The 26,831-nt window shown below is 44.5% G+C and overlaps 8 protein-coding genes across 8 annotated transcripts; 5 read left to right on the top strand and 3 right to left on the bottom strand.

Annotated features, from left to right (window-relative positions):
* Positions 1-239: 239 nt before the first annotated feature.
* V865_002382 (uncharacterized protein) lies at positions 240-1,802 on the top strand (the record flags this gene model as incomplete). Its single annotated transcript, XM_066226183.1, has 7 exons — positions 240-366; positions 526-560; positions 640-687; positions 820-876; positions 943-1,025; positions 1,101-1,387; positions 1,453-1,802. The coding sequence occupies 7 exons, from the start codon at positions 240-242 to the stop codon at positions 1,800-1,802; spliced, it is 987 nt and encodes a 328-aa protein (XP_066082280.1).
* Positions 1,803-2,475: 673 nt separating this feature from the next.
* On the top strand, positions 2,476-2,927 carry V865_002381 (glutathione reductase; the record flags this gene model as incomplete). The annotated part of the gene is made up of 4 exons (XM_066226182.1): positions 2,476-2,519; positions 2,585-2,630; positions 2,717-2,796; positions 2,861-2,927. 4 exons carry the CDS (start codon positions 2,476-2,478, stop codon positions 2,925-2,927), a joined length of 237 nt encoding a protein of 78 aa, XP_066082279.1.
* Positions 2,928-3,021: 94 nt separating this feature from the next.
* On the top strand, positions 3,022-4,938 carry V865_002380 (glutathione-disulfide reductase; the record flags this gene model as incomplete). The annotated part of the gene is made up of 7 exons (XM_066226181.1): positions 3,022-3,221; positions 3,416-3,798; positions 3,917-4,304; positions 4,398-4,485; positions 4,565-4,703; positions 4,767-4,826; positions 4,901-4,938. 7 exons carry the CDS (start codon positions 3,022-3,024, stop codon positions 4,936-4,938), a joined length of 1,296 nt encoding a protein of 431 aa, XP_066082278.1.
* Positions 4,939-5,293: 355 nt separating this feature from the next.
* On the bottom strand, positions 5,294-10,263 carry V865_002379 (uncharacterized protein; the record flags this gene model as incomplete). Its single annotated transcript, XM_066226180.1, has 3 exons — positions 5,294-7,020; positions 7,078-9,719; positions 9,803-10,263. 3 exons carry the CDS (start codon positions 10,261-10,263, stop codon positions 5,294-5,296), a joined length of 4,830 nt encoding a protein of 1,609 aa, XP_066082277.1.
* Positions 10,264-12,026: 1,763 nt separating this feature from the next.
* On the top strand, positions 12,027-15,902 carry V865_002378 (uncharacterized protein; the record flags this gene model as incomplete). The annotated part of the gene is made up of 10 exons (XM_066226179.1): positions 12,027-12,407; positions 12,501-12,817; positions 12,888-12,929; positions 12,990-13,197; positions 13,257-13,277; positions 13,339-13,428; positions 13,481-13,513; positions 13,585-13,692; positions 13,762-13,832; positions 13,901-15,902. The coding sequence occupies 10 exons, from the start codon at positions 12,027-12,029 to the stop codon at positions 15,900-15,902; spliced, it is 3,273 nt and encodes a 1,090-aa protein (XP_066082276.1).
* Positions 15,903-16,380: 478 nt separating this feature from the next.
* Positions 16,381-20,200, bottom strand: V865_002377 (uncharacterized protein; the record flags this gene model as incomplete). Its single annotated transcript, XM_066226178.1, has 14 exons — positions 16,381-16,867; positions 16,927-17,055; positions 17,142-17,323; positions 17,401-17,535; positions 17,595-17,927; positions 17,992-18,241; positions 18,301-18,410; positions 18,467-18,737; positions 18,811-18,879; positions 18,937-18,942; positions 19,092-19,099; positions 19,165-19,178; positions 19,253-19,263; positions 19,341-20,200. 14 exons carry the CDS (start codon positions 20,198-20,200, stop codon positions 16,381-16,383), a joined length of 2,865 nt encoding a protein of 954 aa, XP_066082275.1.
* Positions 20,201-21,436: 1,236 nt separating this feature from the next.
* Positions 21,437-23,349, bottom strand: V865_002376 (uncharacterized protein; the record flags this gene model as incomplete). The annotated part of the gene is made up of 3 exons (XM_066226177.1): positions 21,437-22,108; positions 22,278-22,939; positions 23,040-23,349. The coding sequence occupies 3 exons, from the start codon at positions 23,347-23,349 to the stop codon at positions 21,437-21,439; spliced, it is 1,644 nt and encodes a 547-aa protein (XP_066082274.1).
* Positions 23,350-23,813: 464 nt separating this feature from the next.
* Positions 23,814-26,809, top strand: V865_002375 (uncharacterized protein; the record flags this gene model as incomplete). The annotated part of the gene is made up of 6 exons (XM_066226176.1): positions 23,814-24,817; positions 24,890-24,946; positions 25,030-25,926; positions 26,012-26,228; positions 26,302-26,590; positions 26,691-26,809. The coding sequence occupies 6 exons, from the start codon at positions 23,814-23,816 to the stop codon at positions 26,807-26,809; spliced, it is 2,583 nt and encodes an 860-aa protein (XP_066082273.1).
* Positions 26,810-26,831: the final 22 nt, after the last annotated feature.

Here is a 26,831-nt window from a genome sequence, read left to right as displayed (position 1 = left end):
TGCATCAAAACTGGAGATCCAAAGCATGTTGACCGAGATATGTCTTTTGTCCCAGCTGGTTGATTCCACTGCCACAAGATTAGGTTGGTTGAACACACGGACCTCACCGAAATCAACCTCATCTCGTCACCCTCTCCACCGCGTCAGCGATACGACAAGTCATTCCATACTTCAGCTCTCCAATAGTAATATCACAATCGATCTATTGAAGAGATACATAAGACTGAAATCAAGTCACTATGGCAGCCCAGATCTCAATCGCAGCTGGTAAATCCCACCGAAGGGAGGGAAGTAAATTTGTTGATGCTTTACCTGAGAAGGGAGTGTTGGAGTTGAGGTCGGAAGATGGGGAGTTCACTCATTTCTGTGAGTTCGCCCATTGTTTTTCACATCTACTGTAAGAGTGCAGGACGGGGAAACGACGTACACTGACCGGTATGGATAAGAGTGATATTTAAGTGGTGCTGAAAGAGATATGAGAGCTGGGAGAACGTGATAGCTGATATGGTGATCATCGTTTGATAGCTTGGAAGAATAGAGTCACAGGCCAAGTTGAAGATGTGAGTGTTGATTCCCTATGTGCAGCTGTTTGGAAGCATACGCGTACTACAGCTGACAAGGTACTTTGGAATAATGCAGGAACTTCTCATCTTCCCTGGTGAAGCTACTTTCACCCAAGTTGAGCAAGTGAGTATCGGGAAATAAGACCCATACGGTGTACCATGATCATATCCACCTTCCTTTTCCTTCCTTTTCCTTCGTCACAATGCACTCGATGGAACCATATCTATACTGACAACGTCCTACTTCTGTCAACAGGATCCTTCTGGTCGAACCCATATCCTGAAATTCTCAAGTTCCGATCAAAAGTACTTTGTAAGTTGAGATAATCAACCTGTCGGCAAATGTATGTGGCTGACTTTTCTAATCTTTCGAACATAGTTCTGGATCCAGAAGTCCGATCGACAAGTCATTTCCAGAGCACAAGTGGATATCGATCATCTGATACAAGATCCTTCTTACAGGTGAGCTGACGCATGTATCTCAGAGTCAGCTCTCTGTCATGAAATTAACAAAACTCCCAAATACTTTTGTTGCAGGATTGGCTCAGCACCTCTACCTATCCCCTCGACACCACAAAGGACCCAAGAGAGGTCATGGCCTCCTACCCCCGGTGCACCAAGATTATCTCATCCTGAACCTGCACCTCGATCGGCCGCTTCCGCTAGCACACCTGCCGTCGCTGCTGGCAGTAGCTCAGCTGCAGGTGGGATGGAAGTCGAGGACACGCCCGCTCAAGGTGGTGGAGCGGGTAATAGTCAAGATCAAATGGCTAGGATGTTAGCTGAGTGGGCCAGAGGTGGAGGTCTCGCTCCTGCAGAGGATGGTACGTGCAACTCAGAATAGCGACAGAGCAATAGCTGATATGGTTGTGATGCCTACTGTACACAGATGCGAGACTGACCGACGTTCTGTCTCCTATCCAAATGTCAACTCTACTTACCACTCACCCAACTCTGATACCTACAATCGTTCCCCTTTTACCAGAAGGTTTAGATCTCCCCCCTAATCCCTCTGCACAAGATTTATTACCTATTCTTTCCGCACCGCAATTCACCGATGCGATAGCCTCTCTGGACAACGCTCTGAGATCAGGTGGGTTACCTAGTGGGATGATGAGAGAATTGGGATTACCTGAAAATGCTGGTCAGAGCGTCAAGGCTTTCTTGGAGGGGCTGATTGCGCTCAAAAGGGATGGAGGAGCGAGCGGTGGTGAGGACGAAAGGATGGATGAGGACTAGGCTGTATAGATGAGATGCCAAGTTTATTGGATATGCATTATATGTGACATGCAATTTCGACGGTTTCGAATGACCCTGCCATCAGTAACGAGACTTCGTATTGTCATCGTCATGAAACACTTGCTCTGTGTTGATCGTTATTCATGTACATGATCATGCACGAGTCTTCTTTATCGTCGTACAGATGTCCATTTGATGTTGCATGAGGACTAGGTCGACTATCTGTGCAACATGTAGAGTGGTAAACAGTAAACAGTATCAGTAGATAGCGGGATTCACTCTGACTTCGAGCCCACATACTTCGTGTGTTCGGGGAATGAACGAATGAACGTTCGATTGCGCCATTCACCGATCAATATACTCTTTTGAATAATTATCATCCAGTTATCTGATTTTACGTTGTTTACTAAGCATCCATATTCATTCGTCAACTATACATATATATCACTTCCTCCCCCTCTGGATCATATATCTTGGTTCATCTCATCGACCAAGTCCGTAACATCTAATCAAAATTCGACCTTTCACTTCATTATCGATATTATCAAGCACGACGAGACCTGTCGTTTGCTCAACTGTCTTACGATCCTCAACTTATCTTTCCAAATCATCGCAAACCCTCAGACCTCTGTACTTCCCACATAGGACATTCGTAACCAGTAGATCAGTTAGAATGCCTCCTCTTACCAAATCCCAAGCTTCTGAGATCGAGGAATAGTGAGTTTCCTCACCTTTCCATTTTGATTATTTGCTGATATTAATCACTTTTCTCATCACTTTAGCGACTACTTCGTTATCGGTGGTGGATCTGGTGGATTGGCTTCTGCTGTATGTATAATACCACTAGCTGCCGACCGATTATAAGAGGCTTCACAGCTGATGCTTATCAGCTGATGCTTATTTGATTCAATCAGAGACGAGCAGCTTCGTACGGTGCTAAAGTCGGTTTGGCAGAGGCTACACCAAAATTAGGTGGTACTTGTGTGAACGTAGGGTGAGTCAGCAAGGTTACCGCTCTATATCAAGGCATGTCATGCTGACGATGAATTCTTTGGTAGATGTGTTCCCAAGAGTAGGTCTGATCCGATACTTATCACAGAGTGGTTGTCATGGGAAGCTTACTAATCATGGTTTGATGGGGGATTACAGAGGTAATGTGGTAAGTCGACTCATCCATTCCATTCATCTCATACTTGTAAAACACCTTTCTCATCCCAATATGTCTCCCTTACTCCTTGGATCGCTACTCATCATCATTGCGCCTACTAGGTACACCGCAGATATCGCCGACAACCTCAGGAAAGCCGCTGCGTACGGGTTCGGTAAAGATGGTGAAGGGAATAGAATCGCGGGTGATTTCAATTGGACGGAATTGAAACATAAGAGAGATGCCTATATCAAGAGATTAAACGGGATCTAGTGAGTCTTTGCTCTTTGCTCCTCGATCGTAAGCTCATACTAGTATTCCGAATCTGTTATGCTGACTTGGCACACTTCCTATCACTTCACCGTCCGCACTTGCTTTACTGGACCTGACCTTGATCTACCTTCCACCTCTATCATCTACCTCCTGTATTTTGATACTCTGTCACTACCGCACCCCCAATTCACAGCGAGACCAACCTGGTAAAAGATAAAGTAGATTATCATTCCGGTTTCGCCTCATTCCTCGATGCCAATACACTCCAAATTGACGGTTTGGACGGTGAGACTTACCAGGTCAAAGCGAAAAACATCACTGTCGCAGTCGGTGGGAGACCCACCATCCCTTCCGAGGAGACTATCGAAGGTGCACAATACGGTATTAACTCTGATGGATTCTTCGATATTGAAGAACAACCTAAGAGAGTCGCCGTGGTCGGTGCGGGTTATATCGCTGTTGAATTAGCTGGAGTGTTCAATACTCTCGGGACGGAGACTCACTTGATCATTAGACATGATCAGGTTTTGAGGACTTTTGATCCTATGTTGAGTGAAGTTTTGGTTCCTTATATGGGTGAGTGATCCTCGGCTTCTTTTTTTTTCTCTTCCCTTCGTCTGATTGCTTGTCCTCAGTGATCGTGTTTGATGTTATGGTATATGCTAACTTGGTTTGTTGATCTACCCTGTGTCAGAAAAAATCGGTATGAACATTCATAAATCCTCCAACGTCAAAAAAGTAGAAAAGACCTCATCCGGTTCTCTTCTAGTCCATGTGGATTCTTTGAACAAACCATTAGAAGTAGACGTTTTGCTCTGGGCGATCGGACGACATGCCAACACTGAAAAATTGGGATTGGAAAAGATCGGAATCAAGACTGACGATAAAGGAGATATCATCGCGGACGATTATCAAAATACGAATGTACCCAACATTTACGCTGTAGGAGATGTAGCTGGGAAAGTCCTTTTGACTCCTGTTGCGATTGCTGCTGGAAGAAGATTATCGAATAGGTTGTTTGGTCCAGAGAAATATAAGAATGACAAGTTGTCTTATGATAATATCCCTTCGGTCGTTTTCTCGTGAGTACAGTGTAATCATACGGTCACCGTACATAATATGATAGAGAGGGGAGAGGATTGGTGCTTATGTTATGTTTTGGCGCATGGCTCTAGTCACCCTACTATCGGTTCAGTTGGTTTGTCAGAACCTGAAGCAGAAGAGAAATTCGGTAAAGACAATTTGAAAATATACAAGACTTCTGTGAGTATGATATTTGATTTGACCTTTATCGATATTATTCAGTAGAAAGCTGGCTAATTTGAATAATTTGACGGTACAGTTCAAAGCAATGTCATTTGCGATGTTGGATGAAAATCACAAGCAACCCACTTCATACAAGTTGATCTGTACTGGCCCTGAAGAAAAGGTTGTAGGATTACATATCATCGGTGAAGGAAGTGATGAGATGTTACAAGGATGTGAGTGATGCTCTACCACCCGCTATGAGAGTATACGCGTACCTATACTGACTCTGTTCTCAGTCGGTGTTGCCGTTAAGATGGGAGCTACCAAAGATGATTTCGATTCATGTGTTGCTATTCGTGAGTCCCGCGCATTCCCACATGGAAAAAGCGACATATGTTAACCATGACTGATACCTTTTCTTTCTCAATAGACCCCACATCAGCCGAGGAATTAGTTACTCTTCGATAGATTTCCAAAGTAGAGATGATATGAACAACATTTGTTTTTTCCCTTCTTATCGTATAATCTCCGTAAATTAGATTCTCTTACCTTGCTGCAGGTCGAAATCAAGTCATGCATATTCATAAACGGCTAGAGAAATTACTGCAGATCTTATCTTACTATATACAAATTCATTACATTTATTATACCTTCTCAACCAGAATTGAGAACCAAAAACTATACACGAATCGAATCACCTCACAAGCATATGAGTAGATATAGGGCGTGAATCACAGAAGTAAATATCCCATCAATACTAAAAATCGAACTGAAGCCAAAGATCCTTCTTTTTCCATTTTGATCCTGAATGTTTACATTACGATTACAATCCAGCAACTTGAGCTAATAAATCATCTAAATCATTTTCAAACTTTTCCAACCTCTTAATCTGACTTTCAAAACAATTTTTAATTTCTGGATGTATACCTTCTTCTTTATCCAGATTTACTTTTTCTCCACTTAACAATCTATCTAATTCTTCTACCTCTTCCTCCCTCTTCTTCCTCTTCTCATCATTCATGCTTGATGACGATCCCGATGTCGATGAAGTGGATTTATCACTTTCTCTTCTCTTCACACCATTCGTTGTACCACTCGGCAGATATTCTCTGGCTCTAATTTGAATAATAGCCATCATTTCCTTTATACCGAAATCGTCTTTGTACCTCACGGGTCCACCCCTAGGCGTCGGACTGATACTTCCCGATACCGCTCGGGTGAAGACCGCACCATTGAATGGTGGGGTGGGGTGAGTAGACGACGTAGCTGTGACAGGTGTAGATGATCTATCTCCTTCTGTCCCATCATCATGTTCATCCTCGTCGTAAGAATCATCATGTTGATTTGTCGATTGTCTCCTTGATGATGAGTTTGTACCTTCCAGATCAGACATGATAGAAGCTATGGAAGGTTGTTGACGATGCCTGGAATAAATAATCTTATTGATCGTTTGAGCAGTCGAGTTATACTGTCCTGTCCTAGAATTAGATCGCGGGGTAGCGTTGGAATTTTCACCGAAATTGAAAGTATTATTGGATGACGCTCGAGGAGTGGAGTTTAGATCAGTCATCTTACCTTCAGGTAAAGAAGATAATGTCGGATGATGCTGGGGTGTAGATCTACCGTTCGGGGTCTGTCTACCAGGTGAAGGTGATTCTCTTTCTCTCTCTGTCCTATCACCTTGTTGCTGCTGTTGACTGGCAGCCACCACTTCTTCACTCGAGGTCGAACCTTTAACAGAACCAGATTTGACTTTATCAATCACCCTTATCAACTTCTCTTGTAAATTCTTTTCCTGACCCTGTTCAACCGTACTTTGCACTACCCCTTTTAGGATATCTTGAGATTGCGAGTTCGTTCTCTGTCTCGTACTAGGCAGTTCTTGCAGAACTTTATCTTTCTCTAGTCCTTCTTCAGGTGTGGAAGGAGCGGTGATATACGCAGACTGGTCTGTTCCTAGTCTGTTCAAAGCTGGTTTACTCCTTTGCTGCTGCTGCTGTGGCTGTTGTTGAGAATCACCACCCCACTCTTCTTCCAATAACTCCGAGATATCGTAGGTCTCACCGTCCCCATCGATATAGGAATACCTCACCACTTCTTCGCCATCATTCTCGATCAACCTGGACGATCTGAAAGTCCCTTTCTGATCAGGTAAGATAATATCAACACCTTGAGTCTGGTTCGTGTGTGCCGATATCAGTGCTTTTTGGTTCGCTCGAGAGGCAGCTCGTTGAGCAGCTATGATCTCAGCGGGTGATCGAGTATCCGTACCATTACTCGATGAAGTTGATTGTCTGGGTGTCGAAGTGGCTGAATCTATTTTAGCATTCGCCAAACCGGTAGAACCGCGTTGCTGTTGCTGTTGATGATTATGTACTCGACGTAGCACAAAGACGGGATCGGTAGGTAAGATATCATGCGGTGAGCCAACAGTATGTTGCAAATCTCGCGAACGACGTCGTTCAGCCGGAGTGGTCTTTTCCATCGGTCGAAGGTTCGGTGGATGATCGTACGCTTCCAAGATTCGACTTGAAGTTGATAATGATCGTTCTGCAAAAATTCTGTGTCAGTTGTATTTCTCTACCCGGATGTGATCAAATAACTCACCTTCACCGTTTGCGAGAACCGCCAGGTTATATCTCACTCTAGTGACGCTCCTCCTCTTACCAATCTTATCCTCCACTTCGTCACCACCATCCACCACACCCTCCTGTATACCAAATCTCTCTAGACCCTGTTCAATAGCTTCAATGACATTAATATTCCTAGGAACCAAGAACAACCTCTTTCTAGATTCATCACCATTCAACAAAGGTTGTAACTGTCTTTCCTTGAGTAATGATTTGGGTAAGATGGAATCGCTCGAAGGGTCAAAAACCAAATTGTCAGGTAAATCATTTTGATGAATCATCAACTGGATCGTAAATCTTGCCGAGGGAGACGAATACCTTTCATACAATTCGTGATTGTTATTATTATTGATTTGTATCGACAACGAATTGTTGAGTTTCGGTTGAGCCCTTGCTGGTGGTGTCACATCTCCATCTACATGTTGACCATCATTGGTCCATTCTCCAGAGCGATTCTCTGGACTAGATTCATTACCACCCTCTGATTCTTGTACAGTCGATAGTTGCGTACTGTAACTTGAAAATTCACTTGCCGGTTCAGGCATTCCTGGACTGGCATGGCTGTTGTTGTTCAATTGCATAGAGCCAGGTCTTCGTCTGTTCAGGTATATCTTGACGGTCGAATCATCCGAGAAATCGTTCATACCCAATTTAGCAATTGCCGGATGAGATGATAAACTCATCACACTCGATAAACTACTAACACTGGATCTTTTGACTGTAGGTGTGATAGCTCCTATCCTAGAAGTTAGATCTTCATCCGATTCGTTCGCCCATCGTTGTACCGCCTCTTGGAAAGCGATCAAAGGCTTCTCATCAGAGTTCAGTTCATATTCTTCCCCATTAACATCGCGTATTGTAATAAAGTAGCCGTTATCCATCGTGTTACTAGATGAGGAACTGATGGTAAGGTGGAATCGCTGCATGGCCTGTTTGATCAGATCTGACGAAGAGGTAGTTTCGTTGATCAAAGCGGTTTTGAAGGAAGATTCAGATTTGATATGATCACCGGCGAAGATTCTAATTACATTCAACAGAGGTGGTCCAGCGGGATTAGGCGATAAGATGATCGAACTTGGTCTTCCGCCATTTGCACTTCCACCGTTGTTACTACCATTGATATTGGCCATGCTGTTGCCAATACTTGCAGCCAGACGCATAGCAGCAGCAGACTGTGCGACAGCCGCGGCGGCTTCTTCGGCAGTAGGTGAATGCAAATCTGACGAAGGGGATTTATTGAGATATTTCGAGGTGTAAGATTGCATCCTCGCTTGATCTTGTTGCTGTAATCGTAAGCCATGAGATGATATTCCACCATTCTGTTGTTGAGCCTGCTGCGATGGTTGCGATTGCTGAAAGGGTTGCTGTTGCTGTTGCTGAGATAGTGAGGATGGTGGTGCCGACCTTTCTTCTGACCAACGCTGTTGACCATTAGGACCACCTTCTATAGCACCACTAACCATACTCTCTTCGGAACTTCTAGCATCACTTCCCGATACGCCTTTACCACCTCTGTCCTTTCCTTTTCGGTGAAACAACCCTCCAAGCATACCTCTCTTCTTCTTTTCACCATTATCAAGTTCTTCCTTGCTCCCCTTCTTCATCTTCTTGCCCTTCTTGTTCATCTCCTCTGGGCTGGTAGGCGTAGTACTGCGCTGGGAAGATCCGGTCGATACAACGGAAGACACAGATTGGACTGATTGAGCAGATTGACCGGAGACGCTTCGTGGATTGCCGTTCTGCTGAGCTTGCATAGCGGATGGGAGTAGTGGTCCAGAGGCGACTGCGGGTGTGACTGTCAATCGACGAGTCTCGTTGCCTGCTTGAGCAGGATCCATGATCGCACTCCCACCAGAACTGGAAGCGAGAGATGTGTTGGATGCGGAAGGTCCGATGGTATTGGAAGTGCTATCTCTAGGTGCGAAAGGATTATTCGATTTAGGTTGGACAGTGCTACTGGGTTGAGATTGACGTTGTTTCTGTTCCATGACTCGACGTTGATCTTCGATAGCTGCATTATCAGCCCATTCGACCCCATCATCAGGCTCCATCTCCGAATCAGGCTCAAGAGACTGTTCGATTTTGTGCACTTCAGCTTCATGACGTACATCGCCTGATTGGACATGATGTTGCTGCTGTGTTGATTCATTCTCAACTTGATCAACCTCCATTTCACCTTCGTCTTCATCATGTCCCTCATCATCTTCATCCTCCTCATCACTTGACCACGTTACACCAGGATGGTCGACATAGGTTGGAGGAGCGAACACCACCCTTCTTCCACCTCCGCTACCCGACTCCGAACTGACTTCACCAGAAAGATCCCTTCTTAACCCTTTTGCTTTTGAGGCAATCACATCTTTCAATTTCTCTCTTCCCTGTACAGTACCCGCTTGTTTCTCTAACAAGGTAGCAGCTGCTAAATCGACATTACGATGTTTGTTCAATCTGGCTAATCTCTCGTAGGGCGTTTCGATGTTCTCTGCAGGTATATATCCTACGTCCTCCGTTTTGAGTACTCGGACCAACCACCAATACGAATTTGCGTCGTCGAGTAGTACCAATGAATCACCTTTCACCACTGACGCTTGACCTTCAACAGTCGCTAGGAAAGTGTGTCTATATGTTCATAAAAGTGCACAAAGGTCAACCAGCTATTCTTTCATTGCTTTTGACTTTTGTTCGAGAGTAGGTAAACTCACAAAGCGTATGTCAAGCTAAAATCGATATTCTCATCAGGCATACTATCCGTATCACTCTCCTCATCACTATACATCTCCTCTTCTCCCTCGATACCACCATGATTCTGATTATTCATATTCTGTTTTGATGATGGTCCAGCTGGGTTGTTCAGGTCGGTCTGACTGCCATGTTGTTGTTGATGTTGTTGGTAGTATAGGGCCTGTTGCTGCTGTTGATGGTAGAAATGAGCATGGGCGGGATCCATCATGTTGATATCACCTTCTATAGACTCATCATCATCATCATCTTCATCATCGTCATGACCATTCATACGGTGGTCGTGGTCGTGATCGTCATCCGATGCATCCTCCATTATGGATTGTGAATGATGTTGATACATCTGATGCTGCTGGTGCTGGTGTTGGTAATACTGCTGATGCTGCTGATGGGCATGTATAGGTTGTGAGGCTACAGCTGCCATTTTGTAACAGAGCAGGCGTTATTCGTTTGTTCTCGTTGTCGTGTTGGAGTTATCCTTTGGGTCGTTTGAGCTATTTTCTTTCGTTGGATCCTTCGTGAAGCGTTTGTTGTCTAGGTGTCGTAAAGAGAGATGATCTGGTGTTTAACGCATTGCTACTTCACTGAAGTGCGACATCAAAGATTTTGCAAACGAGCGTGTGAGACGATGTTGTGGTGATTGTTGTGATTGTTTATGATCCCCACACAACATTGGAAGGATGCCAGATGTTGTGGGATGTTGAATGAGTGAGACTCAATTGACTGCTGTCATGAGAGAGTATCGTCCCAAACGCGTGTTAATAACTTACTTCAGTAATCACATAAAGCAACCGCGCACGAGCCACCGATCAGAGCAAATACACAGAGTGCGTATCACGTGGGATTTCAACCATGCCTTATCCAGAACTACCATTTACCTATATATCTGACACCAAATGATGCGTTTCAGGTGGAAAGGGTAAACAACGACAACAACAACCAACAAAAGCAGAAACGGACAATCTTGTTGTGTTTCTGAAGCATAACCGTTCACCTTGTCTTCCTCATCCGCTGCCCCCCAGAGAGGAGATCAGGGAATATAGTGCGACGCATGGACCACCGACTCCAGACTTCAACAACGCTAATACCGAACCAAAGGGACCTTGGACCTGTCAATTACCCCACAACGGATCATCATTTAGTTACCACCACGGCAGAGTCATTGCGAAGGCAACGGGAAAACGAGTTTGATGCATGTTTAGAGGTGATTCATTGACAGAGAGGATAAGTCATGGGATGTCGTGAGAAGTGTACACGTCCCCGTTGCATGTTATGTGATGTAATGAAGATGGGATAGACCCAAACTACTCTATGTATGGTCGTGCACTGCATCGGAAGGTGAAAGGGGAGTGGGAGTGGGAGTGGGAGTGGGAGTGGGAGTGGGAGTGGGAGTGTGGGAGCATGAAGAGGTCAATGCGTTTATAAAAAAGTTGAGATGATATGATATGATAACTGATTGCCTGATTCTTCACTTGATTGCTGACCGACTCTTTTCTCACTTCTTACTTGCATCATACCACAACACTGTATCCGTAGCAAATATATTGATCTTCTCTCACAATCACGTATTCAGACTTCCAAAACGAATTATAATAATCCAGACATCACTCCCCACTCAAACGTCGTCATTCTTCTCCTACTCCATCTGTTTCCTTTCTACTATCCGGTACTTCGCACCTCGAGAATCATCATCTGGGTCATTCCGTCACTGGATCCAATATTCCAATACTCCATACTCAATATTCAAATCCCGAAGTGAGATTCGTCTAACAGCGCAGGTATCTTCGAATAACCCGAAGAAGAGAGGAGCGAAAATATCAAAGGATCTTCAACATAGATAAAGAACTGATAAAAAAAAAGGTCACAAGTTCAAATCCTTCAAGCGAGGAGGCATTTTCTGCTGACTTCAAGGTATATGTTACAGGTAAGTGATGATCACTTTCGCTTCATAGGTCAAATTAGACATTATTTGATATCTGAAAATACTGAGCATACAAAAGCTGACAGATCAAGATGAATAATCTGTTATAGATAGTTGACTTGATCCAACTTGAAAAAAAAAACCGTCAAAACGTACTGTTCGTACTACCAGAACACCATACATTCACCTGAACACAAGGAGGCGAACCTACAACAAGAGCATATCCTGATTGACGAGACGAAGAAATTCGCCATTAAATAACTATAATGCTCGGTCCCCCTTCCAGCGTTCCGTTACCTCCCTCTCCACCATACAGTGGCGACGACTCACCACCACCGACCATATCGCACTTGGTACCTCCCAACGGACTTACGACCCCAGATAGGACTCCCTCGATAAGCTCCTCATTCGGTGAATCGTCCTCTCCCACTCCGCATCAGCATGCGCAAGCCGATGTTTCCAAAATGCTTCGTTCAGATGATGACGAGCGTATAGCTGGTGGTGTATCGAAAAGACAAAATAGTACGAGCGACGCAAGTGGTAGTGGTAGTGGTGATGGATCATCAAAAGGTCATCATAGGAGGTATATACCTAAATTGGAGGATTTTCAATTGATTAGGGTGCTTGGGAAGGGTTGCGCAGGTAGGGTGAGTAAACACATATCCATTATCACTTCAAGTTTGAGTGCTTATATGGAATCATCGTATGGTCATTCAATTGATCTCATGTATGAGGAACAGGTACTTCTGGTGAAACATACTCCATCAAATAGTGTCCGAGCCATGAAAGCCATATCGAAACGATCCGTCTTAACACACGATGAACTGAATCATACCCTGACCGAACAATCGATCTTAAAACGATTCGCAATTGACGAACCCAATAACAGGTTCGTTTCGAGATTACATAGTTCTTTCACGGATAGAGAGAATTTCTACTTCGTCATGGAATTTTACCCAGGTGGTGATTTGGCTACTCAAATGGAACTGCATGGCATATTGGGTGATCATAGGACGAGGTTCTATGCGGCTGACATAACACAGGGATTAGAGGATTTGTAAGTCGTCTCATACTCCCATTGTTCAGCTATTGGAAATGGCTAACTTGACTCGGGTGACCTTATATAGACATAGACATGGTATAATAGTACGAGATCTAAAACCGGAAAAGTAGGTTCCAGCTGCCCTGCTCTGGACCTTTTGTATACAGCTGACGATGATATTAATCAGTATACTGCTAAATGCCAAAGGTCATGCGGTATTAGCCGATTTCGGATTATCCAAAGAATTCTCTTACCGAGGTGAACCAAAGCCTATACATGTGGTCACCTACCCGGGTCAGCCAGCTTTACCTCCCTGGGCAGGTCAGGGAGCAGGTAGCTTGAGGACCTTGGCAAGTGGCCAGAAGAAGTTGATGGTGGATAAGGCTTATTCGTTCGTGAGTCAGCTTCATGAGCACCGGTTGTTTGGGATTGAGCTGATAAACTACCAACATAGGTCGGAACCTCCGAATATCTTGTAAGCTAACTGTCTAACAAAATTGATTTGATGAAGCTTATATCTCGTTGCCGATGTATAGTCCCCCGAGGTGGTCAAGCGAGGTGAGTACTCATACGCGGTGGACTGGTGGGCTTTGGGATGTATCGTCTTGGAGGGATTGGTTGGAAGGGTGAGCTACCTGAGCAGTAGCAACCTGACTTTAAGCTGACTTCTCCTTATAGGTACCTTTCAGAAAAGCGGATGATGAACCCCCGGTAAGCTTCGTTTCACCCACAACGCAGAAATTAGCTTACTCGTATTGCTTGTATCTCTTTGAAACGTACAGATGGTCTTGTGGAATCGAATCCTGTTTGATCCTTGGGATGAGCTTTTCCATGATCCAAAGATGGCTAGATTCATGCCTGACCCTGTCACTTACAACTTTATTGATGCGGTAAGCTACCGATTTCGACCGGGATCTGGTCCAATCTTCAGTAGCTGACTTTGTGTTCTCTTCGTATAGCTCCTCCAGAAAGACCCGATGTGGCGTTTGACGGAACCTTGTGTGAAGCAACACGATTATTTTGCCTTACTGTGAGCTGACTTTACTACAAATTCGCCGTTCAGATTTAGCTGAGTGATCATACTGGATATGTCCGTAGGGATTGGGATACAGTTCAGAAAGGAGAGTATCAAGACCCTCACGGTCTGAAACTCCATCCGATAGCGGAATATAATACTCACTATTTTCCCAAACTCTGCCTTGAGGAAGATCCCTCAGTAGATATGTCAACTCACGAGTTCCGAGGGGAAGATGATTTCAAGAAAACCCCTCTGAACGATAATGCCTTGTATGCTTTGGAACAAGCCAAGTATAGATACGAATTAGAGGGTTTCGCTTGGACAAGGGATGAAAATGGCTATGAGACTGTTGAAGAGAGTGAAATGGAGTATAGTATAGCGGAAGAGGAAGGAAAAAAACAAGATGAACATCAAATCGTGGACGAGACCGAAAAGAGAGACGCGATAGAGTTGACCGAAGGAGATATATCACCAGGAGCGGTCGAGACTGAAGGATTTGGTTCAAACTCCGCTCCGGACATGGGAGAAGACTTCAAAGAGGAGCGGTATAAGGATGAAGAGGACGTTACAATCCAACCTATTTCAGACTTGGGACATGCTTCAGTACCTGCTCCACCGATCGCGGCGACTGAAGGTATACCAAGAGGAACCTCGTTACTGGGATCACCTGCCTCAGCGTATTCCAGCCACCTCCCAGGTGTCGCTTCACCTGCTTCACCCAGTCTTGCCACCAGCAGTACTAGCTCTGAAGATATTGCGGTCGAGATGCTCAAGACTTTCGACTCAGTAGAGCCTCAAGCTGGAACGTCATCGACCGAAGACTCCCCTGGTCCTGCTCCGTCCCGACCATCGTTAGACAAGGCTCTTGCTGCCAAACCAGGTCTGAATACTTCTCCACCACCTCGATCTTCAGTTGACAAATTAGCTCCGCCACAATCACCCGTCTCACCTCAACTCTCAACTCACTCAATCCAATCGCACCCGGTTCCTATCCCATTGCGACCAAAACCCGTACGCCAACTATCCGAAGAGATCAATCACAACCTCAACCTTCCACAGGGACTACCTTCATCTGGATTATCCGTATCTGACATTGTTACTGTGCCCTCACCTCATCCTGGATCACCCACTCGGATAGTCCGACGTCATCCCCAATTACCCAGCGTGGATACCATCCCTATCGCAAGGCTGTCTGTTGAGTTGCACGGTGTAAGGACATATATCGATGATGAAGAGTGGGAAGAGTTGTCTATACCTGAAGGACCCAATGCCTCTGCTCCGAACGGGAACAGTAACAACATTAACCATTCTTTCCTGGGTCTAGGTAGAGTATTGAAAAGAAGACCTTCGACTTTACTGGGGAATAATACAAGTAATCACGGAGGAGGAGGAGGATCTGGATTGAAAAGGCAGATCAAACAATCAGATACATCTTCGTCTCATCAGGGATCAACCAGTCCAACGAAATCAATTCAACTTAGACCTAATTTGTTTTCCGCCAAATCGATCGAAAACACAAAGAAAGCATTCAAGTTTGGAAACAAGTTGAAAACTTTCCCTAAATTGAAATCGCTTACTTCTCCCGATCCTATTCACAGATCAGTGAATGCTACACCTTCTCCATCTGGTCATTCGCCTTTGGTAGATCCCCCTATAACTTCCAGTTCAGACACGAATATGAGCAATAGTGAGAACAAAGAAGATAAAGATAGAGAAAGACCTAAAATGGGATATAGGAGACATACGGAATCGGGTTTAGGCTGGTTAGGTCGTAAAAAGAAAATATCATCTATCATACCTTCAGCTTCAGCTTCATCTTCTACTTCTTCAAATGTAAGTGTAAGAAAGCAAAGTATGACCACCACCGCCACTGCCAACACGAATAGTGGAAATAGTGGACCTTCATCGCCGATCAAGAAGAATTTGTTGGTGGGTGATAAAGATAGGACGGTATCGAGTTCAAGTTCGATCGTTAGTGTATCGAAGGATGATAGAGGTTTACCTAAATTGGAATTGGATGATATACAATTGAGTGGATTGGACTGGGAACCTTTCAACGGGAAAGAATGGGGAGTGAAGTAAAACCTGAACGTAAATCGTAAAACGAAAAGGACGGAAAAAACGAACCTCTGGTCTCTTTTTACGTCTTTTCATTTTTGTCGATTGGATTGAATTTGTACATATGAATAAGACTACTACTTATTTGTCAAAATATCCTTCTTCATGCTCCCATCACTCACATTCTTATCTCATTCAGTAGTCATGGACACGAACCAAAAATCATAGATATAGTTTCTATTCAAGTAATGTACGACAACATCACATTAACCCCTGTGTCTTACTTTTTGATCCCAATTCTTCTCATGTGCTCATTCACGATTTTTAACGTGTAATGGATTTTTAACGACGGATGAGACGAATCATTATTCAATGCATATACGTTTTACTATCCCAAATGGACAACTTGGTACGATTGGCACGTGTACCAGCTAATACATTATCCGAATACAACGAAAACACACAAGTACACTGATAGAAATACAACATGTCCCACCTAGATCTAGTGACCCATCCCACCATTATGGCTGGGAGGTTGTAAACTAGCCAAAATCGCTTCAGCCTGTTTAGCGATTTCCGCTCTTTCCGCAGCTCTCCTATCGATCTCTCGTTGCTTCTCATCCGTCTGTCTATCTCTTTCTTCTTCCATCTCTGCAATCCTCTGTCTCTCAATGGCATTCGCAATAGATCGTTCCATCAATAACGTATCTTCTTCCCTCAGAGCTTGAGCAGCCAATTCTAGAGCTTCGGCCTCTTCTCTCGCCTGTTGTTCCTTTGCCGCTGCCAGGGCTAATTCCATAGCTAGACGTTGAGCTTGCTGTTCTTCCATCTCCTTGATTCCTTCTCTTACGACATTATCGATTGCTCGAGCAAGTATATCAATCTTGGTGGCATTCAGGCAACCGAGATTGAAACATCCATCCGGAAGTAGATGGACGTGTCGTTTGGATGTCAATGCGTCGACTTGAGAAGGAGGGAGAAGAGCAGTACTGGCAATTAAAGCAATGATGTAAGCTACTGGCGATTAGTCATATAGCGCACAACTCACCAATACATCCCACTAGCCCTCTTGAGGTGTATCCAAGAACCTGGTGTCTTCAGCTTGTTGGCAAGAAGGTCGTATAATTTCTCGCGGACACTTCGTAATCGATCAGACATAGCTTTGATCTCAGCGAGCCTGGACACGATACAAGCTCGGTCAGCATCACATTTACCATGGTCGCTGGACAGTTATGTACATATTGCGCAGAAGCGATTACTCACCAAGCAGGATACAGCTTCGCGTCCGACAGAATCTGATGAGCCACCTGAGCACCCCAAGGAGAAGGATGGAACCACATCCCCCTAGCTACTGAACGTAATTGCGAGTCCACCCTATCCCTATCTTCCGCATTCTGAGTGACGATCGATACGATGGACGGACTGTCGGCGTATAATCCCATCATCTACATATCATTCATTGCATCGTTAGCTTCGATCTCTGTTCCTCCAAAAAGGAAGACAGGGGTAAAAATAATCTCACCGCATCAAAACTCTGGACCAGTACTACAGGTAATCCCTCATGTACCATGAACCTCAACGCTTGAGCATCCCGGTTGGTATCTCCCGTTGATAATCCTTGAAAAGCCATCATGACCAAAGGTATCAACTCTCGCTCCTACATCATATAATTATATCAGCTGCTATCACGTCAGAGGCTCCCTGGTTGCAACTGACCTGTAATAACGCGGCTAACAATCTCCACTGATTGGTAGTCAATTCCGCCCCACTAGGCATACTACCGCTAACCTGAATCAACACGACAGATTTTGGAGGTGCATCCTGTAAATCCTCTCTCAAACTTTCCCAATCTACTCCACCAGTTTTGTAATCGAGAAATCGGAAAGAACGTATTTCCAAACCTGAATCCTGTAGGGCAGTTGTATCTTCGTCTGCCGTAGGGGAAGGCACGAAGACCGACTTGGTTCCTGGAACAGGAGGGAAACGTGATAAGAACGTAGCTGCTAATCTAAGCGCTCCGGTCAAAGAGAAAGCCTGTATAGAAGCGATCTAATAACAGATACGCATTTCAGTCAATATAGTTTCATAGTAGCTCTGGAGGGTAAAAACTCACTCTACGATGTCGATATGCCTGACTTTCCGACCCATATGCAAACTTTATACCAGCATCTAAGAATGGCGTATACCCTTCTATTGGTAATGCCTCTCTAGCGAGGATGTTCTCGTTCCGGAAGTTTTTCTCTACATATCTTACTGTAGGAGGTATGAAGATCTTGCCGTTATCCTCTCTGAAACCAGGCAAAGAAAGATTGATCTTCACGCCAACTTCATCATTCTCGTATGCCGATGCGATTGCGACGGATCTGAAACGCGTGTTGATTATCAGCTAGATCCATACATGAGAGGGTACTCTGCAGCTTACGTCTCCTGAGATGCTGTTGGTATAGCAGACCAAACCTCTAGTCCTCTTCGATTATTACCTTCAGCAGCTCCATTCTGGTCCAACGGTCTCCCCATACTTGCAGCAGTGAGCTGTTATCACACACGTAAGCTAGTGTTCTTTCATCGATACGGAGTTTGAAGCTTACCTGCTGCAAGACGTCCAACAGCAAACTCGACTGGGCATCCTGACTCAATCCCCCTATACCTCCACTAGCAGCAACACTCTGTGTCAATTGGGCTAAAGCATTATTGGCATCTTGAGAACCGGCATTAGCAGCTCGTGTAGCATGCATGATGGTCTCCTTAGCTGCTGCAGAAGCTTGATCTGCATCCATCAAAGATCCGGAACGTAAGAGGGATTCGAGCGCTTGTACTCGAAGACCAAGCTCGTAATTGATATCTTCGTCATCTTGAACCCTAGAAGACAGGACACAGAGACTAAGCAGGCGCACCTCATACGAAGCAGACACAAAAGCACGATTTGACTCACTTCCGTTTCTTCCGCTGTGGTAGCACGGGATGTTCCATTCTGCACATTCCGGGTACGCCTCGTTTGATACTGATTAAGAAATGTCAGACGGAGATCCTGAATGTTATGTGGATTGTCCAAACATACCATCTGCTACAAGGTATATTACGATCACACTTAAATGAGGCATCAGTGACTGTATTCACTTAGGGACAAAGGGTACTTACATGTTCTACAAAGTGATAGTAGCGGTGGTGATAGGTCAGTGAGTGTGTGGTGGTTCGGATTTCAGGAAGTGAAACGTACGTTTCTATGATCGGATAAAGGTTAGCAAAGGCCGCACTGCGTGCAGAAGATACAGTAACAATCACTTACTCGTCTATGACATTCTGCAAATTGGAAGGAACCGTATTAAACATCAGTCAAGGATACTTCGGAACCAAAGTCAAATGAACTAGCTGACCTGTACAACTCCTGTGGTAGCATGTCCCAGACGGGATCAGCATCCATACCACCACCTTACAAGCAGGCAAAATGCAGATCGTACTCACAAAACCGTTCTATTCCTCTTTCGTTTCTGCTTGCCCCCCGATGCGATATCAGTCTTATCATTCTCATCTTCGTACTCTTCATCTTCCTGTTTCCTATCCTTATTCTTATTCTTCGATTCATCATTCTGATCGATTTCTCTCAACTTATCATCCTGTTCCTCCCCCTCCCCCCGTTGTCCTTCTTCATCATCCTCTCCTTCATCTCTTGTATCTTTGTTCTTATCCTTACTGGAATCTTCTTCATTTTCCTTGTCCTGCGATTTCTGATGACTTAGATTATTGACAAATTCCTGTACCTGCTCCCTAGTCAACGGTCCATCATGTCTTGGCGAATGTATTTCCAGCGCATCATTATCTTGCTGATCCTGATCCCGATCCCGATCCCGATCTTGGTCGTTATCTTCCCCCTCACCATCCTCGTCACCTTCTTCATTCGCTATTCTAGATAATGCAGCTAGGTTCGCTAGAGTTGCTGGATCGAACCCTTCTTCGTCATCTAGATTCAGACCATGCTCTTCTAAGTTCATCATATTTTCATTTGCCTGTTGTTCTACTTCGTTCTCATCTGCAGTATGTTGTTGTCCATCTTGGTTAGGTTGAGTTGTGTTTCCATTAAGTACTTCCTCTTCTCTCGTTGCGGGTACGGTACCACTTGCACTCTGTTCTTCCTGGACCGCACCTGTCTCTACTTCTTGGTTCACCTGACTAGCTTCTCTTATACGATTGTTCTGCTGGCTGTCGCCAACATTGCTAATCTGGGTCGACGTCGATGTGGAAGTCAATGTTGGTTGCTCTTGGTTTGTTGACACACCCGAATCAGGGTGGACCAGTGTTTTCTCTTTATCGTGAGTATCGCTCATAGCGTTAACTCCGATGAAATGACGATCTTTTGCAATATGGGTATGACTTGATAGCGAGGAAGAGGTATAGCACGTATTGACAGATGATGAGAGGGGTTATGATGATGATACGTAGATGTAGAAAGCAGAATGTAAGGTAGAGGTGATTGTTTATCGCTGTCGTTGTTGACGTCGCCGCGACAAGGAATTTTCAATATCGGGCAGATGGCACACATACGAGAGATCTCACAAAGTGGAGGCTCGAATAAAGCAGAAACTGAATACTGTTCATACACTGACGGGATCACCGATCTATCATACACGTTCGTTCCCTCAGTCAACATGGTACTTGTTACAGGAGTTGTTAGAGAGACCATGGACATACAGTGAGTTGATGCCCCAGTTTCAAATAACATGGTGCCCAAAAACAACACTTTTGTTCGATTTTGGGGGTGTGGTCAAGGGGTATGACAAGCGATCCGCACTATGTGAAGGATCCTTTTCCCAAAGTTATTCGCTTAGCCTGGGTTCGAGTCCCAGCTCCTCCAGTCTTTTTGTGCTCCTTAGAGCATCTAAAGCATCGGAGGATGTTTATTTATGATTTTTTGAGAGTGGGAGGATATTTGATGCGAATTACGGTTGTGTGCGGTTAGAGGATGACCGGCGCCACACGGCTTACGATGTAGCACATTGAAATCACGTCATACCATATAAGCGCTGTAGTGAAACCGCCACACCCATCTGTCATACAAAGATCGTCATACTTGCCGTATGGCTTGCAGCCCAGTTGTTATTGAATAATATGATCTCAAGAGGAGATTGATGATTTGGCGATTGTATTCAGAGGTTGTTTATCTATCATTTTATAAAGATGGGGGATATTTGGTGTTAATCGCGGTTGTGTGCGGTGAGAGGATGATCGGCGCTACGCATTTTTCGACTGCCACACCGAAGACTGCCACGCGCGTCACACAAACGCATACGCGCCACAGTGCATTGGCCAGACTTACCGGTGCAGGTGTGACTTCGAATTTCGGATAGGTTAATGCGTATATACTGGTATGCATGTCTAAAGTTCTAAATACATCTATAGGAGAACTGGTATACGGGAAATGGCTGGTATACTGTACGAAATGGATTGATAAGTCACTTCTTCCATCCCTTGCCAGAAGTTATCTACACTACATCATGTAGACCTACGGTATATGTACTATGTTAATCTCGCATTTTTCCTCCAAAGGCCAGTTGCATCGATCATCAGATCATCCATTTACCCCATACTAGCCCACCCCACACACTAAAGTACAGATCTCTATCCCCATCTCTTCTATACGCCCCGAGATGAGCCATCCCTTCGACGAAGTACCTCGCGGTCCAGCCTAGCCACGTCCATGTCCAGACGAACCCTATCAACCTTTCTGTAAAGACCAGCCAGCTGGGTTCTTTTCCTCTTTCTACGAATCGTTTTATATTCGATCGGTAGATGGATTTGACGAGAGCTTCGAAAGCCAATCCAACAGGTTGAAGGATGAAAAACGGGGTCAACCTGAACAGATCGTTCAGATATACAGGTTCGGTACGAGGATGGTTCTTGATGAGTAAAGCAAGGCTTCCTGCATCATGATTCAGACCTGATAGGAGGAACGTTATGAATGACTTGATAAGGTTGGAAATAACCAATTTGGTGGATACTGCCCTGTTTGGTCCGTTCGGAGAGCTTGATGAGGCTATAGGATGGGAAGGTGATACTCTGCCGGACTCGGAAGGGGATGATGTACCGCTCGGCATGTCGTTGTTTCGTTTATGTTCAGGTTGAGGAGGGATAGAAGGATGAGATGATATACCGGTATGGGTCAGTCCGAGGATGTTCTCGCCAATACCTATCCATCCCAGGACGTATAACCACCTTCGATTATATCCGTGCCATGTCTAGTCAAGATGTTCGATTAGCTTATATCCCATTGGTAGATGGGTGTGTACATAGGGAAAGGGATTTGGACCGACGAGATGCCTGAGAATAGATTATGATAGACAAGCATACAATCATATTCTCGCTTCCCCTTTGTCAATGATCGACCCTTCAAGACACTCCACTCACCTTAGACCACATAGTAGACAACCCAGGATGTACCCACAAATTCTCCAACGACCCAAACATAGGAGGCCATCCCCATGGCTCCCACAATTCTCCTTTCCAACCTAATATCTTCCCCAAGACTATCATACATACAGCCGTATGGAACCAGGTAAGTATCAACCCGAAATGAATTCTCGATACCACCGCGATGGAATACACCGCCCTCTGAGACTGTGTGAGGGAATCATAGGGTAAGTGATTCGGGCCTGAGAAGAAATCTTTTCCTATGACATTCCGTATTGCTCGACAAAGATCTTCTATAAGGTACGTGGCGATGTAGTATGGTAATTGGATTTTTAACCATTCTTTAAAGGATGATTTACGGGTATATGGATGTTCAGTCGAAGAGCGGGGTAAAGGACATTGATGAGCCCATCCGATACCTCTGTAAGACCAAATGAGGCTACCAGCCCAGTAGAATTTGGCTAAAGTGAATGGTCGAGGTACAGGTTCAGGTATCAACACTTCTCCTTCAGCTTCGGAAGGACGATGATCATTGTCGTGAACTGGTGGTTTGAACGATCTGACGGGTGGATGAAGTTGGGATTTGGGAATGATGCGATGACAGTGTTGTTCGGGAGGGAAGAAAACGAAATACTCCAATATTCGCATCATGTATATGACTGAGGGAAGTTGTAAGTATCATCAGCACCAATAGTCAACGGTAGAGCACGTCGAACGGGATCTCTCTTGTGTAGGAATAGAGCCAGAGCCAACACTCACATGATAAGATCGAACCACCCCAATGAGTAATATCATCATTCTCAACCTGACACGTTATCAGATACGTGAACGCCCCGAAACAGATTGGCGCTACGATCCCCATCCTCAACAAGCCCCACCCACCCGTATGTGGTGTCGAGAGCATCAACTGCATGAAGAAGATTGTGCCGAACGCTATCACGAGATCCGTAGGTTGCCTGGGATGTGGTTCAGGTAACTTGGCCAGCAGCTCGAGCAGTGGGATCTGAGGATTCCATCTTGAAGTCGATAGGGCGGATGGACTATTCCCTGGCGATAAAAGTGATACCATGCTGGATAAGATATCCTGGTACCTTTATGGTGAGACGGTGTTGGGTTGAAGATGATATGGAACCGCATTTTGCATTGGTGATATGAGTCTCGTACAAAGAGGGTGCGATCGGCGGGTGTCATCTTTCGGTCTTCTCTTCGGGCAGGAGGCCGAGATGAGGTGGGCCCTGTCCGTTGTCGGCGCGGAGTGGATGGGGATCATTGCACTGCTTACTCATCCATGGGTTTGCCTGACCTGATGTGATCGAAGCTAACACCCACGAGATAACCTACAGTAGATATAGGTCCGAGAAATGAGAAAGGACGAATCACGTGATACATCACTATTACGTATCAGTATCAGCTTGGACGCGTCTGTCCTTGCAATCTCGGTTGATACTGTAGTATATCTGCACTTGACGGTGATATGAAGGATGATCTCGGTTCGACCACTATATCTGAGCTGGTCATCACGACTTATCCAAAATGCTAGCCGAGGTACTCCTCCTCTTGTCCGGCCACCCATCCTCCCTCTTCGTCCCTCACCCCTCCTCCTCCTCTTCCTCCGCCTCAACGACACTTATCGTTTCACCTCACTTGACCGAATACCTCCATCCAGGCGAGGTTTCCTCTCTCAACAGCCTCGCCGACCTGTCCTGCAAATATCGTAAGATCAAATCGTGGGCCAATGATACCCAGAGAAGAGGGAGAGAAGCAATTTTATCAGAGAGTGTACGTTCAACATCCTCAAGAAAAGGTAAACAGCGTCAAGACACTACGACCAGCTCGGAAGATGATTTACCGAATCAATATCTCACTACACTGGCTTCATCGATCTTATCGATCCTGCGTGAATACGAAGTTCTGATCGTAGAGATTGAAACCAAGATATTATCTTTAGATCCGACATTGGTTCAAGATGGTGAGGATAAGGGATACGTACCGCTTTCAAACTTGGTAGCAAATTTCGATAAATGGAAAATCCCTTTATCATCCCTATCGACACTTGTTGATGAGCTATCAACAAGTACATATACACCTGGAAAACTGATCGATTTGGTTGAGAGTAGAGGCAAAACTGGGAATCCGAGGTTATCCAAAATATATTCAGATATATCATCGGCTCTGCACAATTTATTCTTGGTTCATCTTATATCATTCTTACTTTACGGCATCACCACTTCATCCAGCAACAAGATCAGTACGAGCATGATCAACTCGATAGGGATAGACGCTGGTTCCGACCCCTCATCACCCAAATATAGGATATACGTACTCAACGACCATCTCATACCCTCCTCGATGAACAGGAAGACCAAAGAAAGTATATTGTATATTGGCCGAGTTTCTGCTACGCTCAAAAGGGAAAGTAGAAGTTTACCAAAAACGCTAGTAGATGGTATCAAGGATGAGATTATGGGTGTGAAAGGGCTGGACGAGCTGAGTGGATTTGATGAGGCTATACAGAGAGCTAGAGCGGACACTGGAGAGTGAGTAACAAACAAATGCACACTGTCCGGCGGACACGGAGTATGTACTGATAAGCTGGATTACTACATTAGATGGTTGTGGAAGAATATACTCACGGGACCACAGATTGTCGAATCCATTGAATCTCTGTAAGTCAAACTGTGCATGCTATACAAAGTGTGAAACGAACAAGACTGAGATTGCTCTGATGCAATTTACTCTCAACCTTCAGATCCAACTACTTCTTCACTAGAAAATCAGATTACACCCTGTCCCTCCTGACTGAAATCGACAAGCTACGACTTACCAAGCTCATCTTATCCAATCCTAATTCTTCTTCTTCCGTCATACGAGAACAAGATCTGGATTTGGCCTTGTTGAGATCAAGTTTGGGAACTACAGCAGAGAATGATAAATTTTTGGAAAAGCTAAAATGGAAGATGGATAATGGACCTCTGAGAGCCATTCCCTCGAAAACCCCTACGAATACTCATACCACGCAAAAAGAGGAGAAGAAGAAAAGCCAAATATCCACATTATTCTCTTTGACGTTGTTAGGTACACCTGTTACACTTACCACCTCGATAAGCTGGCCATTGGATCTGTTCTTGTCGCCGAAGTCAATGATGATTCATTCGGATATACATTCGTACCTCCTCTCATTCAGATACACACTTATGAAAATAAGCAATACTTGGTTGAACCTCAGTAATCATCAAAGACAGAATCACAAGAACCAAGATCAGAAGAGCGAAGTGGAAAAGAGCTTAGATAAAACATGTTGGGGAACGATAAGACAGATGAATTGGTTCATCAGTGAACTCTTAACCCATTTCATGGATATGATAGAAGTACAACATCGACACCTGCTTCAACGATTAGATATTCAAGATGAAAAGCGATCCTTATTGAATAGGTCCTCGAGCAAGGGAAGCTTGAGAGGGTCGACTATTGGTAGAAGTTCGATTGGACCTCTCAGGGGCAAGGAGGTTGTGCCGAAATCGCCTTTGTCTGAAAGTCATACGACGAATTGGGAAGATAGGACCAATACTAACACTTATAAGAGTAATAAAGCTCCTCCTACGCCTAATAAAGGGGAAAAGAATTATTTGGATTTCTTGACTTTAAGGTGAGTATGGTGAAGTAGCATCTGGATCTTCCGTTTTATTTGAAGTGCAATTGGTCAGCTGACACTTATCTTTGTATAAATACAGATCGATACACTCCCAACATCTCGCTTTCCTACTCGAAGCTTTACTTCTATCCGATCCATCCGTATCTTCATTGACCAGGGATATCTTAGATACATGTAGGAGGTTTACAAGTCTCGTTGATAGGTGGTATAACGAGTCGCCCGATTCTGAGCAAGATACGACCAGTATGGATCAATTGATACAGCAGAGATTAGAAAATGTCAAGGAGATCGATGAGGTGAGTTGCCCAAAGAAAATATACGGTCCTGAGGAATGTACTTGAGACTGACGATTCTTCCTGTTTTTATAAGACGTTGCACGACCACATGTTAGATTTCTTTACTATCCTCCTCGATTCCCAAAACCCATCTACTTCCTCGGAAGGTGATAAGGATAAATCATCTGTAGATGGAGGAGGCGGAAAGAGTTTTTCTAGGACGAGCAAGATGAACCATATTAGTAAGATCATGATTAGTAGACAAACTTCTTTTGTCGGTTCACGCTCAATTCCAGCATCAAAATCCAAGATGGAAAAAGAGAATACGTTTGGTAGTAACACTGGGATGATAGGCATGGGTCTAGAAAGACATGTTGAACATTGTAAGTTTCACCTATCGAACTAAGATATATTTATGAAAGAGGTATAATCAGAGAAGCAAGCTGAAGCTGATAGTCTTGTACTTTTGTTTATTGCCCCTAGTACTATTGAGATTAGATTTCAATGGGATATTGACCAAGTGGAAAGAAGATGATATGAATGGTATTCGGGAAGATAATGAAACTGGTTATAAGAGTGTTTTAGCTCAAGGCGGATTATGAACCTTCTCTACAAACAGGTGAA

This window comes from Kwoniella europaea, chromosome 1 (genome assembly GCF_036810445.1).
Source record: "Kwoniella europaea PYCC6329 chromosome 1, complete sequence".
NCBI classification, from domain to species: Eukaryota; Fungi; Basidiomycota; class Tremellomycetes; order Tremellales; family Cryptococcaceae; genus Kwoniella; species Kwoniella europaea.
Note: the sequence above shows the minus strand (reverse complement) of the source record. Positions and strands in the feature narration are given on the sequence as shown.